Source organism: Acartia tonsa, chromosome 2 (assembly GCF_053477335.1).
Source record: "Acartia tonsa isolate MP-2025a chromosome 2, ASM5347733v1, whole genome shotgun sequence".
In the NCBI taxonomy this organism is placed as follows: domain Eukaryota; kingdom Metazoa; phylum Arthropoda; class Copepoda; order Calanoida; family Acartiidae; genus Acartia; species Acartia tonsa.
Genome location: NC_137261.1, coordinates 14,396,564 through 14,416,370, shown reverse-complemented (window position 1 = coordinate 14,416,370; position 19,807 = coordinate 14,396,564). Strand labels below are relative to the sequence as shown.

At 31.6% G+C, this 19,807-nt stretch overlaps 1 protein-coding gene across 2 annotated transcripts; it reads left to right on the top strand.

Moving 5' to 3' along the window:
- The first annotated feature begins 620 nt into the window (after nt 1–620).
- Nucleotides 621–18,935, top strand: LOC145305126 (uncharacterized). Of its 2 annotated transcripts, XR_013874523.1 has the most exons (13): nt 621–709; nt 1,354–1,461; nt 1,659–1,767; nt 2,154–2,426; nt 2,653–2,747; nt 3,170–3,268; nt 7,121–7,194; nt 7,342–7,386; nt 8,052–8,108; nt 9,665–9,773; nt 15,564–15,663; nt 18,055–18,529; nt 18,732–18,935. XR_013874523.1 is itself a non-coding variant. In XM_080146733.1 (12 exons), exons 1-12 carry the CDS (start codon nt 669–671, stop codon nt 18,064–18,066), a joined length of 1,122 nt encoding a protein of 373 aa, XP_080002859.1. In that variant the 5' UTR covers nt 621–668; the 3' UTR covers nt 18,067–18,935. The 2 variants fall into 2 exon arrangements, 1 of the variants encoding a protein (XP_080002859.1); XM_080146733.1 differs by having other exon boundaries at nt 18,055–18,935.
- Nucleotides 18,936–19,807: the final 872 nt, after the last annotated feature.

Below are 19,807 nucleotides of genomic sequence, written 5' to 3'. Positions count from 1 at the left end.
GAGGGAAGGGGGTGGGTTGATAAGATGCGAATTTTTGTCAGATTGTAAATATTTTTAGCCTCCCTAAAAATAAATAAAACTTCACCGAGTCCCTTCTGATGAAAAGCCATATAGTTGAGTAATTAGTGATATCTTATGATGGCAGAAATACAAGAACGGAAAGACATCCATGAAAGATTTGTTGTATTTAAACTTTTAATGTTGGCAACTCTGAAATATTGAACGCGGCATTCAAAACTAAACTGCGCATTGTAAACAAACATCAACCAAATTTTCACATCTTTAACAAATTTATACATTTTTGACTAAAAAGTTATAAAAATATGTTATTTTCTACTTTAAATACATAATATTTTGAAAAAAATATATATTTTGAAGGAAGCGTTACAATGGTTGTAAGTCGAAAAATGAAGGATTAAAGCTGTTTTAATTGGTTTACTTTATTATTCATTTTTCTCGGTGGGGGTATTTTTGGTGTCAAGTATTTCATCATAGCTATAGGACAACCAACTGAAATTAATTCAACTTTTCAACATACGTTTTAACCACTTCGAAGCTTGCATTTGATTATATTAATGGCAGTATTTCTATTTTTAGATGTATATATAGGTAATAGATTACAGAGAATTAACGTTTACAATTTAATTCAGAGAATACAAAATGTTAAGATGACCAGCTTATTACAACCATTATCTAATGCTTTCAGCAGGTACCAAAATTATGTTATCCGATGCACCACCGTTTGGCTTTAAAGGTTCGAATCTGTACATACATAGCGCGCATAATAAAAAGTGCGACTTTGGGCATGAGAATCGAAAGAGAAGGAAAAAATCAGCTTAAAACATGTCCTTCCGATACTTAGATTAATTAAAATTAATAAATTATCTAAACCTCCTAGGGGGAAGTATATATAATCTTCCATGTACTGCATAGAGAACTCAATCGTTTCAGTAGTTAATGAGGGACTTTAATGGACATACAACACACTAGCTACCTCATATAAAAGAGAATTTAAGATTAAATTTCCTGTTTTGTGCCATTGAGATATATATAAGCTTGCTAGCTATATTTTTACAAATCTCCGATAAAAAATGTGTACTTTAAATCTTCCTTTAGATAGCTTAATTAACTTAAAGATTATATTAGAATACTTGGCCCTCACGAGTCACAACTATCTCTAATATTTTATTTTACCCATTTTTAAAAAATATATTCTAAAAAAACCACAAGATTTTTACAATTTACATGTTTAAGGAAGTCTCATCTTTTTTCCCGTTATGAGTTATTTTGTTAAATCTCCTCAAAGCTATCACTTATTAATATCTAACATGATTCATTTGTTTATATTTTCAGTGCTGGAAACTGGGTCAGCGATACATTTACAAAAGTTGTGGTTGTAAATTACCATGTGGGAGGCACAATATTCTCAATCATACAATATTTTTATTTATTAATACACAGGTAAAGTAATTTAATTATTATCTAGCAAGGTACTTAATAATTTTTATTTCTTTTTTGTTTGTATTAGAGCAGAAATATCATCCTGCCAATACCTTTCTTCACGTCTAAAGCAAGAAATTAAAAATTCTGTATTGTCATCAATTATTTCTTCATTTAGATTAACGTCTTATGTTTAATAGTTATGTTTTTTTTTTTAGTTTCATATCAACGATTGTGAACGGACTCAGTTTAGCACTCGAGGATTTAGTTGTGTTCCTCTTAGAAATATCTCAAGTTCTTTCTTATTTTATTGATATCGTTGTTCAGGAATGGAATTATTATTTTTTTACTTTTTAAAGAGAATTAAATAATAATTTTTAATTTAAACTTTTAAGGTTTGTTAAAGTAGCTCTGGCTTTTTAGTGACGTCAGCGACATTTTATATGAGTATTGATCCTTATATTTAATTTTCTATTTACCCAAACCTCATTGATTATAATTCCCGGTCTATTTGTTCTTAAATATTTTATCAACGTAGTATAGCGGAACTATTTCATTGAAATAATTGTTCTTTTTTTCATTCAATAAACGCAGAAAAGATTGCTTAAAATGAAGTTGTAAAGAACACAAGTCACAAAAGTAGAAAATCAGAAACATTTTTCATGGAATTGTTTATTATATTATATGAAATAATAATTCCATGTAATTAACAGTCTGTTGAGACAATCGTCACCAGCCTAACAAACTGTGGCCAATTCACCATTGACTGTGTATTTTCTTTCTTCCATAAGCTCGGCGACATTGTGGTACAAATATGCAATTTTGGTCAACTATGCTGGACCAGCGCGATGCTGTTCATGACAATGTTGGGACGGAGTGTGGTCATGTTGGGAGCCCTGTTCTCACAAACTGTGTATATAATATTACAGCTGGTCAAGTCGTCATTTGTGACAGCTATAACAAACAGCAAAGCATTTTCTCAAAAGGTACATGTTTTTGTTAGTGCTTACAATTAAATAAGTTTGATCAAAAGCACAAATTAGATTATAGTTTAGCCGCTACATAGAACTTAAAAGACTGACAAGATGAGTATGGATACCTACTCAAAGAATTCAATTGATTAGGTAATAGTAAAAACATTATAGACAATGTTTAACCCTCACCCTTGATTTATTTTTTTTTGAAAATTTTCAAATCATGTTTATCATTTAGTTATTCGATGATTTGTACTCTGCACCATTTGAAGTTTACATCGGATTGTTGGTAGCTCTAGTTTCAACTGTGTTCCTCAGCAAACTTGTTGTAAGGTAATATTACACTAGAAATTATTTTAGTACCTACTGTACTTAAGGAAATACTGTCATAAGTAAAGCATATGTTGTTAAATGAATGCTTTTTTAGTTGCAGAAATAAGGTAAAGTCAACAAGCGAAATAAATCTAAAATAATAAAAGGTCATCAATTCGACTACGTGTTGCTCACCAACGACAGCTGTAAATCACGTATAGGTTTTGTGATTTTTTTTTCTTCTCTCGAATAAAGTCGTTGTTGATTTAAGCTGATTTAATGGCCTGAAAAACTTGTTAACAATAAACTTAAATACTAATGAGTTTGTAGCAAAAATCCTACTCTACAACTTGCTATTATTCAATAATTGTGATATATAAAGAATTTCAATATTATTACTGTTCATTAAGTATATTCTAAAGATAACTTCTTTATATTTTTAGGAAAATCCAGGAGAGCAATTTGACCCTGGAGAGTGTAGCCTCGTTTTTACTCTTTATACTGAGCACGGCATATGTCATGATGATTAGAACTTGTGCAAGGTATTTTTTTAAAAATTGTACAAGGGGGGGGGGAGTTCGACAGTTATAGGAAATGAAAATTCAGTATCAAATTTTTTTTAAACTCTTTTTTTTAAACTCTCTTATATGGTTGGATCTACCTGTAAAACTTTGAAAATTGAATTTTGGGACTTTCCCTCTAGGGGCTAGTGGGGCAAAAGACCCCCCTAAACACTAAAATTTTATATTATGCGCTTATTTTTTAAGATATCGAGCTGATTTTTTAAATGGAAGCTTTTATTGCATAAATGAGTTGATTAGCCATCCCATATTTCATTTTTGCACTTTACTTCTAGGGGCTTGTAAGCTCAAAACTTATAAATTTTGTATTTGGGGGGGTTGTTTTACCCCAAAAGCCCCTAGAAGTTCCATTTAAAAATCAGCTCGATATCTTAAAAAATAAGCTCATAACTTAAACTTTTAGTGTTTGGGGAGGTCTTTTGCCCCACTAGCCCCTAGAGGGAAAGTCCCAAAATTCAATTTTCAAAATTTTACAGGTAGATCCAATCATATAAGAGAGCTTACAAAAAGAATTAGATTGATAAATATAAAAACAAGCCCAAACGGCCAGGGCAAAATTTGATACTGAATTTTCATTTCTTATAACTGTACAAACTCCCCCCCCCCTTTATATTCAACAAGCATAGAGAAAATAATAAAAGAGAGGAATCGAGATATTTGGAGGACTAAAATAGGCAGTGGGCCTAGAGGCCTATAATGAGCAATTGCCGCACTGAATCTTTATTGTTATGCCACCACTTTTCAAAATGGGAATATTTTAAAATTAGATGTAATTTCAAGACAATTATAGTTGCTGTTTAAAGCATACATCTGATTTTTATAGGATGATATAGAAATATATGGAAATATTACCAATTCTGATAAAATTTGATGAAAGAATATAAAACTATCATGATTAATTTCTCTTTACTTTGATACTGACTTTAATCATTACAATTGTTATTAGTTTATAAGATTTATATTGCAGTCTATCTAACTTTTATTTACTAAGTATATTTGCGATAACTTTTATTTAATAGATTCTTCCAATTTTTAACATTTACAAAACAGCCTGCTTTATTGCTTCAAGATCCATGTCAGATCTATATAGGAAATAAATGTCTATAAATGAGCTCAAGTTTTCCAAGGAATAAATGTTTAAAACTCATAGTGCTCCAATAATCATCATTAAACTCTCATTGACCAAAGCGATAAGACCTTTATTCTATTTGTTTATGGAATGAATAAAGTTTTTCAATCCATGTTGATATTTGAATAACATTGAAGTATTTAATCTTGATTTAATAAACAAAAAATATACGTTCATAATATAGAAAATGTAAGAAAACTCTGTTTTAAAAGAATTCGATTGTGGCGACACTTCCGTAGTGTTCAAATATTAAAACTAAAATTTTAATCATATTAACCCTTTGGTGATGGTAATGTAAATAAAAATATAATTGAAGAAATCTTTTCAAAATCATTTAAAATATTAAATATTTACTTCTTTCTTTTAGAAAGTAATGGCGAGGGAGGAAAATTGAAATAGATAAATAGTTATGTACTTATAGAAAACTAGCCAATAGTGAGATAGTTATATCGAGCCAACTCTAGTTTCTTAATAAATAAACGTTTTTACAAATTAATATAAACATTTGATTGTAAATCATAATAATCAGTTTTTTAGTGCTATCTAGCTTTGGATGTAGAACTATAATATCAAAGTGTTCCATCTATTTTTATTTTGTCTGTATTTTTCTTGTTTTGGATTTTCGTCACTAAAGGGCCAAACCCTGAGAGCTAAATAACATCACTTGAAAATGTTAAAAATATTGTAAAAACGAGTATTATCTTAGAAAAAACGTAGATAGCATTACAGATTATTCACTAATTTATATTATACAGTTTTGAAATATTTTATTTAATATTTATCCATAGTTTACATGTATGTCTTTGAAGTAGACAACTAGTGATCCTGGTCAGGGAGTAAGGGAGGGGACAATGGATCGAATATTCAATATTTAGGAGTCTCAGACTTTGGGGACTGGCTTAAAGGGAATGTGCAAGAATCTAGCAGTTTCTGACTGAGTTTGGGGACTTGCGCAAGAAATGCCGTTACTCGTTTTGTTAGTTTTGAATATATATAGTTTTGCAGACAGAGTTCAAATATAAATACACGGCCCCCCTCCCATACTATATTTCACTCCCTTCATCCCCACCTCCTTTTTAAAAGTAGACGAGAAAGGGAAATGGAGAAGTGAGGTGGGGGAAATAAACAGGATAAAAAGGGGCAGGAAGGCGTGCGGGTCATATACTTGCCCATCTCCAGCTACACGCCTGCCTGCCCCTTTTTTCCGTGTTCACATCACTTTCCCCAAAATCTCTTTTCTCTTTCCCTGTCATTTGGAGAGTTCCAGGGAGATTTTTCTAGTAATTAATTACAGAATGGTTATGTCAGTCTGTAATACTGGTAATCTAATTTTCAAAGGATTGCTTTTTTTTCTTGGAACTTTTTTCTTAGTTTATGGTTTTCTAGATTTAATCAACAATCACTTTACAATTTCAACCATATTTTCGGGATTATTGTGGTTTTCATGGCCTTTCTTCAAAAACTCTTAAATTTAATTAATTGCCCATTGTCCCCTCCCTTACTCCCTGGATCCTGGTGGCTTATAACTGAACTATTATTTTTTTATTAGTAAACATTTAAAAGTTTTATTTTGTTAATTAGATTTAAATATTACATTTAGGCTAATTGGAAAAAAAGTTATTTTCGATCATAAAAGGTAAATCCTCCCGTTTTTAAACTAGGTGTAACAAACATTTATGCCACACCAAAGCCGCCCAGGGCTGTTTGTTATTTAAGATCCTAAATCAAATTGTATTTTAAATATTTTCTAAAATTTTTTTTTAAAACCTAATGATAATAATAAGATAAATTTATTTTCAAATTTTTAAAAAATATATAGAATAGGTTATGATTACGATGCAAAAAGCCGTGGGCGGCTTAGATGAATAGCAGACGAATTATTTTACTAGGGGGGAAGTAGTATTTTACAATAAAAAAAGGGTGAGTATCCATCCTCTTATCCTTTTTCCTTATGCCAACAAGTCATGTGGACTAACTAAAAATGATAAAAAGTACTGCATATTTAATCCTTATATAAAAGTAACAGGATCTGTGTCTGTGTGTGTGTATCGAAGGATATTGCTAACCGCTGAACCGATATGGTTCTCTTTTACAGTGCAGCTCCTCATAGGTTCTGGGAAGGTTTATAACCATTTTGGGGAAGGTTACCTTCACCACTAAAAGATTCTTAAAAACTAAAAGTGGGTAAGTTGACTTTCCCTTACCTCCTCACCTCCAGCGCCCCTAGAGACCTCTAGGGGCGTAAGCTTGTGTTGATTAAAATAAAAGGGTAGTTACACGAAATACATTTAAACTTAAAGTGGTGTACCAGATACTTTTTCATGTTCTATGATATCATATGCATTTATTAAGTATTTTTATTATATTAGTTTTCAAAATATTAAGACTTCATGATTATCATAATTTACAACAACAAAAAATAGGTTCACTGATTAATTATCCCTTTGATGTAAATATTTCTTTGAATATAATAGCTTTCATACAGGATATCTTATAGGTAGCTATTTACGTTTTAAGACTTGGTTATAGAGAATCTTTGCATATTGCATTCTAAATGCCTTCATGATGACCAATCGTCCTTTGTGGCGTCATTTAAAAATCATAAAAAATTATTGTTAAGACACTTCCACAATAAATAGAACAAATGGTTTCCGACTATCTTAATAATTGTTGTTGTTTTGCAGAGTGATTGGTCTAATCTTCACAATGATAGAAATAACAGTCAACAATATACGTCTGCCAATGTTTTCTCATGCAGGTATGTAATGTTATCATAAATTTAAAGATGAACACATTGTATTTGAATGTTGTAAGTTCAGATGTCATTGCCCCCTCTCCCTCTTAATCTAATAACCCTCTCAATACATTACTTTGTACTTATTTGATAAATCAATTTTTATTTAAGGTGAATCTGATGAAGACAGTGAGGATGAGGATAATGAGAGTATAGGTAATACATACACAGCTTACATTAACAACAAAATTAATTCGCAACAAAATCACGAAACCTACACTACTTTTTAGCGGTCGTTGGAGGTCAATTAACACATAGTAGAATTGACGACCTGCCTCCAAATTTTACTTTATATTTATTTCGCTTATACCCTATTACTGAAGTAATAAAATGGGTCTTATAGGTACCTCCTGTTTAAACGTGATTTAAAAAAAACACAAAAATGAAGAAAAGGACTATTTTCGCCTATTTGGGGGTAGGGAGTGGGAGTTCGTGTCTATACATCTAAAAAAAATTAAGTGGCAAATTTTAATTTCTGTTAACGAATAGCTCGACCTTAAAAATGAATCTTTTTTCGATTAATGCAACCATATCGATAGTTTGAAAAAGTATATACATAAAAAAAATATGCAAATTGTTTAGGTAATTTCCTGATAAATTCAAAACCAAAGGAAAAATGTGTAAACACTTCAAGGCCTAGAGATTTTATTACATTACATTTCAAATACTACCTAGTTTTAATAAAAAAAAAAGTACAATGAACTTCAAAGAATGAGATTGAAAATTTCATGCAAATTTTGATTATTTTATTGCAGATTACATCCCCCCCCCCCCCCGGATTATGTCTTAGAAAGTGTGTTTGATTAACTTTTTAATTTTAGATGGTTCATCAAGGTTGAAAAGATTTGATATTCTTGCAAATGCGGGACTTGACACAGGTATGCACTGGCTGCCACACAGATAGATATTTAGACTACCAAGGACAATTTTGTTTATTAGAAGCGTACCGCTATAGATTACAATGTGATAAATGATAATTATTTAGTTTTATAATAGCGAAGCATAAATGCACAACATTTTTATATGGCCCTAAAACTAATATTATACGGGCGGTTTAGTCTCTTAGAAAGGTTTAGACTCTTTTTGATTTCCTACACTATTTCTAAATACTTGCATAAAACAAACTTTCTCCTCTTTTTCCCCTTTTTACATAGTTTTTTTAAGAAAATTACTCCCTGTCCGACTATGCACTAAATTGATAATACATGAAGAATGGCTATAGTAAGTCTAGATATTCAATCCCTAGATTGGTCCTATTGGAACACAGCATTAGAACAGTCAAATTACAGTATTAGTTACAAAACAGAATCTACAGTATATATGTATATACAGACAACTACCTCCCTTCCTTTTCAAAGACCTCTTACTTCTGCTTCTAAATTATTTTCTGTTACTTGGCTGTGTTAAATTAAGCGACACAATTGGTTGATTTTCAATGACCCAGTTTTACTTTATTTGTTACATGGTGTTTACATTTTGGTACGAAAGAGCAATTATTTTATTTCTTTTCCTCTGTGAATCTGTATAATAGTCTTATGACAAGGCTTTGCTTGGAGCAACTTAATTGTTCGAAACTTCGTCGCTTGTAATATGTGAATGAATCATATCCCATAGTGTAAAGTAGTAAGCTTTTTTTGACTGCAGCGATTGATCTTGCGAACCGCTGAACCGATATGGTTCTCCTTTACAGTGAAGCTTCCTATAGGTCCAGGGAAGGTTTATAACTATTTTTAAGGAGGATATCTCTAGGTACCATCACAAGTTAAATCGCCCCTTGGAAAAAATAATGTCCATCCCAAATTTTTTTATTTAAAACTAAAATTGAAAAATTATAGGGTGGCTTGTCGACTTCCCCACACCACCTTAAGTGACTCAAGAGCCTGCTACTGTTTATATATAGAAACAAATCTTTCGTCTCTAAAACTTCCATTTTCAAGTTGGTTAGATTTATGTGTCTAATTGATCATCTATGGTTAACAAATCTTTTGTATCAAGATAAGGAAAATTTTTTCAAATTTTTGCCCTTTTATCATTGAAATAAAAGAATGATATTCACTTTGGTGAGAAACAAATGTTTTATCATGCTTATCTTTCATTTCTTTGTAGTGTACATATGTAGAACAGAAGTATATGTACGTACTAAACATAAATACCTATGATTTTGTACTACAATAAATAACAAACAATTGGACATTGCTAAAGTAGTCGTCATGCTGTTTTAAGCCAGCTATATAAATTGTATATATCACAAGAATACGATTTTCAAGTCTTGATATTTTAAAACTATGTGGTAGAAAATTTCAATTCTTTCAAATATATGCCCTATCAATGTAATTTATACTTTTGAACAGTAAAAAATATGCAGTTCATTAAATTGAAGTTTAAATGCATTTCGTGAAACTACCCCTTTATTAAGTTCTTTTTATTTATTTAGAAAATAGCCTGGAAGGTGAACTGTTACGGCAGGTTCAGCGAGAAAGAGAAGACAAACTTTGTGTTGTTTGTGTGGACAAAAGTAAATGTGTTATGATGCTACCATGCAGGTCAGTTCCTTCTATTTGGATAATATGTGTGTGTGTGTCTGTGCATCTCTGTGTGTGTGTGTGTGTGTGAGTGTGTGTGTGAGTGTGTTTGTGTGGCCAAAAGTAAATGTGTTATGATGCTACCTTGCATGTCAGTTCCTTCTATTTGGATGATATGTGTGTGTGTGTGTGTGCATCTGTGTGTGTATATGTGTGTGTTTGTGTGGACAAAAGTAAATGTGTTATGATGCTACCATGCAGGTCAGTTCCTTCTATTTGGATAATATATGTGTTGTGTGTGTGTCTGTGCATCTGTGTGTGTATGTGTGTGTTTGTGTGGACAAAAGTAAATGTGTTATGATGCTACCATGCAGGTCAGTTCCTTCTATTTGGATAATATATGTGTGTGTGTGTGTGAGTTTGTGTGATTAAAAGTAAATGTGTTATGATGCTACCATGCAGGTCAGTTCCTTCTATTTGGATAATATATGTGTTGTGTGTGTGTCTGTGCATCTGTGTGTGTATGTGTGTGTTTGTGTGGACAAAAGTAAATGTGTTATGATGCTACCATGCAGGTCAGTTCCTTCTATTTGGATAATATATGTGTGTATGTGTGTGAGTTTGTGTGATTAAAAGTAAATGTGTTATGATGCTACCTTGCAGGTCAGTTCCTTCTATTTGGATAATATATGTGTGTGTGTGTCTGTGCATCTGTGTGTGTATATGTGTGTGTTTGTGTGGACAAAAGTAAATGTGTTATGATGCTACCATGCAGGTCAGTTCCTTCTATTTGGATAATATATGTGTGTGTGTGTGTGAGTTTGTGTGATTAAAAGTAAATGTGTTATGATGCTACCTTGCAGGTTAGTTACTTCTATTTGGATAATGTGTGTGTGTGTGTCTGTGCATCTGTGTGTGTGTGTATATGTGTGTTTGTGTGGACAAAAGTAAATGTGTTATGATGCTACCCTGCAGGTCAGTTACTTCTATTTGGACAATATGTGTGTGTGTGTGTGTGTGTGTGTGTGTATGTATGTGTGTATGAGTGTGTATGTCAGTTCCTTCTATTTGGATAATATGTGTGTGTGTGTGTCTGTGTATCTGTGTGTGTGTGAGTGTGTTTGTGTGGTTAAAAGTAAATGTGTTATGATGCTAACCTGCAGGTCAGTTTCTTCTATTTGGATAATATGTGTGTGCGTGTGTGTGTCTGTGTATTTCTGTATGTGTGTGTTTGTGTGGACAAAAGTAAATGTGTTATGATATTACCCTAATATGTGTGTGTCTGTGTATCTGTGTGTGTGTGTGTTTGCGTGGACAAAAGTAAATGTGTTATGATGCTACCCTATGTATAGAAGAAGTTGCTTCTATCCAGAAACAAGTGACAAAGCGGCCTTAGGCCGCCTTAGGGTCCGAGTTATTAGAAAAAAACAGAGGGATATTTCAAATTATATAGTAGCTTCTCTACTAAAAAATATTTTAGCGGAAAATCTTACATGAACTTTGTATGTCTGTCTGGTACACAATCAGAATTATGTTTTACTTTAAAATAAAAATAGAAAGCAAATTTGTCTGTGAGGATTTCGCTGACTAAAAACCATCATATATTCAATTAACTTTGTCAGTCAGTCCGTCCATTATGCTAGATTTTTAGTAATTAGATTTTTATGGTTTTAGAGATGTATGTTTAAAGTTTACTGTATATATTTCTATTGACATCTGATGTTTTAACCACATTTTCTATCTTATTAAACCCAGAACCACTTCATTATGCAATCTACATTTTCCTGGATATTTTGTCTACGGTAGTCCATAAGTGTACAGCTTTACAGTACATTGTTTCTATTTGTTAAAGGAACACGTATGATAAAAGAAAAAGATTCTTTTTAAAGTAAAATGCTTAAATTTCAATCAAAATCTATATTTTTGTGTTTTTTACCGATCCACTTCATTATGCAAATCAAAAGAAAATCAATGGGAAAACGTTTGTTTTGCACTTTTCTCCACTTTTAAAAAATGATTCTGATAAAATAACAAATTTTTAAGGGATTTATGCATTAATTATAATGAAAAACAGTTTAAGGTAGATTTTAATGATTTTTCTAAATAAGAAATAATTTAGAAAAAGAAATTCTATCCCTATCACTTTAGAGGACAGCTGCTGACCCCCAGTCTTATGGATGAAGCTAAATACATGTTAAAGATAAAAATTACCCTGAAAAGTATAAAAAAATGTTTTTTGATGTGTTAAAAAAATCCATTTTAAAATCTTGATTTTGAGGATGATGGCCTTTAAGATGCTCTCACTGGTGGTGAAGGTGAGCTAAATGTTAACTAAGTACATGACCATTACAACAACTTGTTTTTTAACCTATGTACCATTTTTTGTAGCCATAGCAGCCTCCAGTGGAGCCTCTTGACATGAAATATAACCATTATCTAAAAACTACATTATTTACTTTATAAATTTTAGTAATTAAAATTGCAATTTTTTTCTTTTTTGATATTGCTTGGCTGGAGGCTGCTATGACTACAAAAATTGAACCATAGTTCAATATATAAGTTTTCATCATGGGCATGCACTTTGATAACATTTAGCTCACTATCACCACCAGTAAGAGCATCTTAAAGGCCATCATCCTCAAAATCAAGATTTTAAAATGGATTTTTTTAACACATCAAAAAACATTTTTTTATACTTTTTATGCTAATTTTTATTTTTAACATGTATTTAGCTTCATCCATAAGACTGGGGGTCAGCAGCTGTCCTCCAAAGTGATAAGGATAGAATTTATTTTTTTCAATTATTTCTTATTTAGAAAAATCATTAAAATCTACCGTAAACTGTTTTTCATTATAATTAATGCATAAATCCCTTAAAAAATTGTTATTTTATCAGAATTAATCTTTAAAAGTAGAGAAAAGGGCAAAACAAACTGTTTCCCATCGATTTTCTTTTGATTTGCATAATGAAGTGGATCGGTAAAAAATACAAAAATATAGATTTTGATTGAAATATAAGCATTTTACTTTAAACAGAATCTTTTTCTTTTATCATACGTGTTGCTTTAACAAATAGAAACAATGTACTGTAAAGCTGTACACTTATGGACTACCGTAGACAAAATATCCAGGAAAATGTAGATTGCATAATGAAATGGTTCTGGGTTTAGATTTTTATTGACTTCACAAAGTTTATGGGTGTTATCATATGTTTCTTTGTACTCTAATTGAAATGTCTGTCTGTCTGTAAGAAACCGTAAAGGAGTAAACGTGAATTTCTCTTCAGTTATTAAAGATAAATGGCTGGAATTAAAAAAACATCCCCATGCTGATGATCATCCAGTATAAAACTTCTTTTGTCCGTCCGTCTGTTGGAATGCTTTGATATGCATCTACTATCAAAGATATTGTATAAATTCTATTGTAAACCTTTCCATATTTTTTAGCTTTACTAAGGACCTATAAATGATGTCATAGTTGTTAAGCTTTAAAATTTTTTTGAAATTCTATATATTCTATAATTAATCCTATCAAGAGTAAAGGCACATCAAGTGTAAACCTCGGTGGGTTAGGGCCCCCTGCAAGAGTTAGGCTTATGGGAAAAACCTATCCCTTCTAATTTACAATTTATTTATAAAATATGGAAGTGTATTTTCAATGCTTGATATGTACTCGATATGGGAAAGCACCCTAAACCTTACTTTGGCTGTCCTTGCTTAATTATTATTAATTTTTTTAACGCGAAGCACCTCTATAACTAGAAATGTCCGTCTGAGGGTAAAACACAATTCTTCATCTGCTATTAAAGATAGACGGCTTTAAACTTTGAGAATATACTCTATACCTTTGAGCTTCCAATATGTGATTTACTTATTCCGTCAGCCTGTCGGAAATACCCTGCAAGGCATTTAATTTAAAATATAAAAATTTTATTTATCAAATGCTAAATTAGATAGGCGATAGATTTTTTCTAGGGAAGATTTTCCTGAGAAATGAATATCTACTCTCTACCTTATTTAGTCGGTTAGTCTGTATGTAACCCTCCATATGACATCAATTTCTGTAGGGAAATGTGCCTTTTCTTTTATTGAAATGAAAGTAACAGGATCTCGCTGTTGTGTGTGTCTGTCTGTATTTAAAGATCTCTATAAACGCAGAATCGATATGGTTCTCCTTTACAAATAAGCATCCATTATTTAATTTACCTGGTCTGTCAGTCTATCGGTAATGCTTTGATGGTCATTTGATTGATAGAAAGATGATTTTTACCCGGGTAAAATTTTACAGGGCGATGAGCACCTACTCTACATCTCAATTGGCCGGTCAGTCTGTCTGCAGTAGTCTAGAGGCCACACATTTTTACCGGCGGCCTGTCAGTATAGTTTTTAGTATTTCCGGGAAGACTTTATTATCTTAGCTTCTATTCAAGTTTTGTATGATTTACAACATAAAACAATAAATAACTAATAAAAATATTTTTATTTGTAAATATATTGTCAATTTGATTTCAATGTCTCATTCTTAATATCTAATCTACTTAACTGATTGGGTTCTCTATTTATATAAACTTAACATCGGTCCCGTGATGGTTTTAGGCTATTTAATTTTTAGATTTAAGTCTTGGGATGGGTTTAAGCTTTTTTTCTAGTCCGTAGATAATAAAGTTTTTTTGTCTGAAGGTTTAAATCTCAATAACTACTAAAGCGATTGGGTTCATAATTTTAGGTAAGCTTCAAATAGGTCTCATGATGGTATAAGGCTATTTAATTTTCAGATGGTTTTAAGCTATTTTTTCTAGCCATTTTCTGCCCCTTTAATTACAGAGCCCCTGGATGCTAGGTACGCATCCGCTAGGTATGCATTTTTTTATTTAGAATTAGAAATATGGATTTTGTTAAAATTTCCCTGACAATTCCTAAGCCCCCTTTTTTTTGGGGGGGGGGGGGGTTCACTGTATATTCACAGGGGAAATATTAGAAAATAAATATAAATATATTAACTTGCATATAAAGATTACTTCAAGTTCAACTACTTACGTTAAAATTTCTGTCCGGCTGATTTTAGTTATTTATTTTATAATACCTATAAGCCTTTGATACTATGAACGTAATAACATTCTGCCTTAGCGTTTTCTTGTTTTTTTTTTTTTAATCTCTCTCACACTTGCTTTTTCTTCCATTTTTCTTTTGATTTCTTTATTTAATCTTCAGATACGTATTTATAACAATGCTTTTTTCATTCTTTCAAAATTGAAATTTGAATTATGGAATTTATTTTCCAATATATATTTTTTTATATAACCGTCATGAAAGGGTTAAAATGTTTTTAATTTTTGTTTGTAAATCTGAACACATTAAAAGTGGCGCTAGAATCAATTTATTTTAAAACTAAGTTTTCTTAAATTTACTATATTATGAATTTAAATTTTCTGTTTTAAGAATAGTAATTAAATACTTCAATATTATGTAAATAGCAACATGAAATAAAAAAATGAATTTATTCTTAATAAAGTAAAATATTGGGTCTTATCGTTCTGGGCAATGAGAGTTTATCATGGATTATTGGAGCACTATGAGTTATAAACATTCATCCCTTGGAAGACTTGAGCTCATTTATAGACATTTATTTCCTATATAGATCTGTCATGGATCTTGAAGCAATAAAGCAGGCCATTTTGTAAATGTTAAAAATTGGAAGAATCTGTTAAATAAAAGTTATCGCAAATATACTTAGTAAATAAAGTTAAGGATGTAATTTAAAATCTTACGAAGCCTTATTTTAAAATATTGCTAGAGATTTTCATTAATTTAGACATTTGTGCGTATGTGAACGATGTTGGCATCAACTAGAAGCAGCTGACAGAAACAGCACTTGTCCTCTCTGCAGGAAACCTGTACAGCAAGTTATTAAGGTATCATGTTATACATATTTATATTGGTAGCAGCTGCAAGCAGCAGTTTTCACTGTAGGAAACCTGTTTAGCAAGTTATTAAGGTAGGATATTATATTAATATTGGCAGCAGCTGATAGAAACAGCACGTGTCCTCTCTGTAGGAAACCTATTTAGCACGTTATTAAGGTATGATATTATATTAATATTAGAAGCAGCTTATTAAGGTAGGAAATTGTATTAATATTGGCAGCAGCTTCAAGCAGATGTTTTCACTGTAGGAAACCTGTTTAGCATGTTATTAAGGTAGGATATTATATTAGTATTGGCAGCAGCTGATAGAAACAGCACGTGTCCTCTCTGTAGGAAACCTGTTTAGCACGTTATTAAGGTATGATATTATATTAATATTAGAAGCAGCTTATTAAGGTAGGAAATTGTATTAATATTGGCAGCAGCTTCAAGCAGATGTTTTCACTGTAGGAAACCTGTTTAGCATGTTATTAAGGTAGGATATTATATAAATATTGGCAGCAGCTTATAGAAACAGCACGTGTCCTCTCTGTAGGAAACCTGTTTAGCAAGTTATTAAGGTATGATATTATATTATATTAATATTGGCTGTTCTCACTATAGGAAACCTGTTTAGCATGTTATTAAGGTAGGATATTATATAAATATTGGCAGCAGCTGATAGAAACAGCACGTGTCCTCTCTGTAGGAAACCTGTTTAGCAAGTTATTAAGGTATGATATTATATTAGTATTAGAAGCAGCTGATAGAAACAGCACTTGTCCTCTCTGTAGGAGACCTGTTCAGCTAGTTATTAAGGTATGATATTATATTGATATTGCCAGCAGCTTCAAGCAGCTGTTCTCACTGTAGGAAACCTTTTCAGCAAGTTATTAAGGTAGGATATTATATTATATATTGGTAGCAGCTGCAAACAGCAGTTCCCACTGTAGGAATCATGTTCTGCAAGTTAACAAGGTAGGATTGGTAGTTGCTAAAAGGATGAGATAGACCGCTTTAGCCCACCTGTTGAAGTAAATAAGGTCATTTACTTTTCAAGTTTTCCAATTTTAGTATGACAGCTGTTTCATGATTAAGGTATGTCCAATCGCACAACTATTTGTCCAAAACGGTTATCCGTTCCTTTTCTATATTTGTCAACGATTTTAAAATCAATAAGATTTCTTAACTGCTTATTGATCTGTATTTGTTAGTATGTTGCTGCGCTTCTTGTGGATTTCACATGTGGTATGAAGTATAATATTTTACTTTTATTTTCTTTATAAACTTAATTTTATTATGTAATAAAATAAAAGATTACATTTGTTAGTTGAAATGTAATTGTAATGCAGAGAAAAAAGTAAAGTTTTGAGTATCCAGGGTTGCATGGATAGAATAATGGATTCTTATTTGTGAAAATTTGTTTTTGGAAGCTGATAAACATGGGTGGGGAGGGGGGGTAGAAAGGTTTGTAGATTGAATTAGATTGGCATAACCCCCCTTCCTTATGTGTGTAAGAGAATATAATTTAATGAATTTTGATTGGTTTGGTTATTAAATTGAGTCTCTATACGTTTAAACCACTAATTGCAATCTACAGAAGGTGTAATTTTGTGTATTAACATTGGGGATGTACATAAATTTATTAGTTAGTGTCTTATCCCATTAGATCCCTGGTCACTGCCCCTCCATCTATGTATAGGAGAAGATAAAAGAAAGGGAAGAGTGTTGTATCTTTTGTTTCCTATCTATTAAAATAGAGTAAATATTTTCTAATGCAGTTCTTTTTGCCATAAATCTGCGGGTTTTGTGCAAATTTACTGCATTGTGGAGAGCTAGGTGGTGGCTTAATAAGACATACTGATCCCTTCCATGCCTCTAACTTTCAATCTTTAAATGTCAACATATAATCAGGGATCTAAAGGGATAAGACAATGGCCGATAAATTGTTGTACATCCCCAATGATGGTACACAAAATTAGTGGTTGAAATGTTTGGACACTTAACTGAATGAACCAAACAATCAAAATTCAATAAAAGTCCCCAAGGTTGTTAAGCCAACGTATAAGAAAACGTTATTAAAAAGACTTTGGGGACTAGTGTAATAAACAGCCAAATGTCCGCTATCTCCGTGACATTTAATACACCTTTTTATTAGCGCAGCTACTCTATAACAAGGGAATGGCCTGTTGTAGGTATAATTAACTACCCGCAACGCCCCCAGCTTTTAGGGGCTCTGTATTCGAAGAGGCTAGCTTAAAGCCAATTCAAGACTTAGTTCACATGAACTATGTTAAGCTTACCTTGAAAATAAAATTCAATCGGTTCAGTAGTTAATGAGATTTTAAGCCTCAGACAAACTCCTTACCATCTACTTTATATAATAGGATTTTTTTTCAGGCATATTTGTGATTTCGATATTGCTGTGGTTTCAAATTCAACCTACCAATTATGTTTCTAAACCAAAAATTTAAAAATACGCTCAATTGTAATGTTTTCTGAAGTAATAAAGTAATATATAATGCAAAGACATTTCGTATGTAAAAAGATTTGTTCTAGAAGATATTTTATTTCATACTTATTACATGTAAAATAGATGAGTTTGTTCATTGCAAAACTTAAAATAAAAATCGTTGCATACTTATGTTTGTCACTATTCATTGTTAATTTTTTATTTTTTTATTATAAAAAAAGTTTTTTTTGTATAATAGTCTTTTTTCCGTTGAAAAGTTCATAATAATGCTAAAATTATGATCAATATGTACAAAAATATCCTAATCAGAAACCATATCAAAATATGTTCAATTTGGTTATAAAATAAATTAAAACATATATACATTCTTGAAACTCATACAACATTAACTAGAAAAATAAGGTATAGTCCCATTCGTGGCAACGCGTCCTAAAGGGCGTTTCGTCGTATTTTCACAGTAGCTTTTCCCTTATTTCTAGCCCCTGCGGGGGCTCTAAGGCTGCGGGGCCAATTGCCTAACCCTGCGGGGCAATTACCTAACCCAACTTAACCTAAAATAACCTATCAAAAGTTACTGTGAAAATACGACGAAACGCCCCTTAAGAGGCGTTGCCACGAAAGGTATTTTACCCGAAAAATGTATATTTTATTTCATTAGTACCTTGCAATTTCATAAAATAATTATAAAAATGTTGTAAAGAAAATTATTTGTAGATATTTGTATGTTTATATATGTAATTATTATTATGGAGTAGTTATTATTTCTGTTATTGCTATATGAAAATAAATCATATTTGTATGAAGTTAAGCATATCTTGTTTTTTTTATTTTTTTTAGATCAAATAGGCAGGGATCTAAAGGGATAAGACAATGGCCGATAAATTGATGTATATCTCCAGTGTTTATAAACAAAATCACCCTTTCTGTAAATTACAACCAATCAAAATCCATTAATAGTCCCCATTGTATTTTAGCCAACGAATAAGAAAACGTTATTATAAAACTTTGGGGACCAGTGCAGTGTATAAAGAGCCCATTGTACCCTCTATTTGGGTAATATGTAACAAGGGAGATTGTATCCAAAATTAGCAAAGCATTTAAACAATAATAGGCTGATATATCAGCGATGTTGAGCCGAAGCAAAATTTTTGGATCCAAATAAAATTCAAGAAAACTTTCGGTAATATCCTCTTAAAAACCCGCATCATTGAATCAAATGGCCTTTTGTTGATGTAGATAAGAAAAAAATTGAAGAATCCAAGTTATGATCCAAGCAGGCTTTTTTTACATTTCAGAAAATTATTTTCAGTATGGCCTCAATACCGATTAATATCCGAAAATTGGATTAGAACCGGTTCTCAGCCACACTGAAAAATCATGTATCGTATCGTATTATAACCAGTTTTCTACGAATGTAAAAATGTACAATCATAAAATTGAAACCAGTTATTTTAACCCGGGCTAAAAAACTTGTTTAAATCTTGAAAATTGAATTTAAAGAATGAAGGTAGTGGCACTACACTGGCCCCCAGAATCAGGTTAATCCAAATCCCAGGTGGAATCTGGCAGCCAGAATAAAGGGGGTCTTAGTACTTGCAGTCACCGTATTTTATTATACAGTAACAGCCTTGTCTGGACCAATAACTTACTGTGATTGTACATTGTTCAGCTTTTTTTAGA

Bases quoted from the DNA above. Each gene is read 5' to 3' on its own strand.
- LOC145305126 (XM_080146733.1), top strand. From the start codon at position 669: ATGACCAGCTTATTACAACCATTATCTAATGCTTTCAGCAG. The intron at 2,427-2,652 runs GTACATGTTTTT...TTTATCATTTAG, and splicing joins GCAAAGCATTTTCTCAAAAG to TTATTCGATGATTTGTACTC. The intron at 7,195-7,341 runs GTATGTAATGTT...TTTTTATTTAAG, and splicing joins GCCAATGTTTTCTCATGCAG to GTGAATCTGATGAAGACAGT.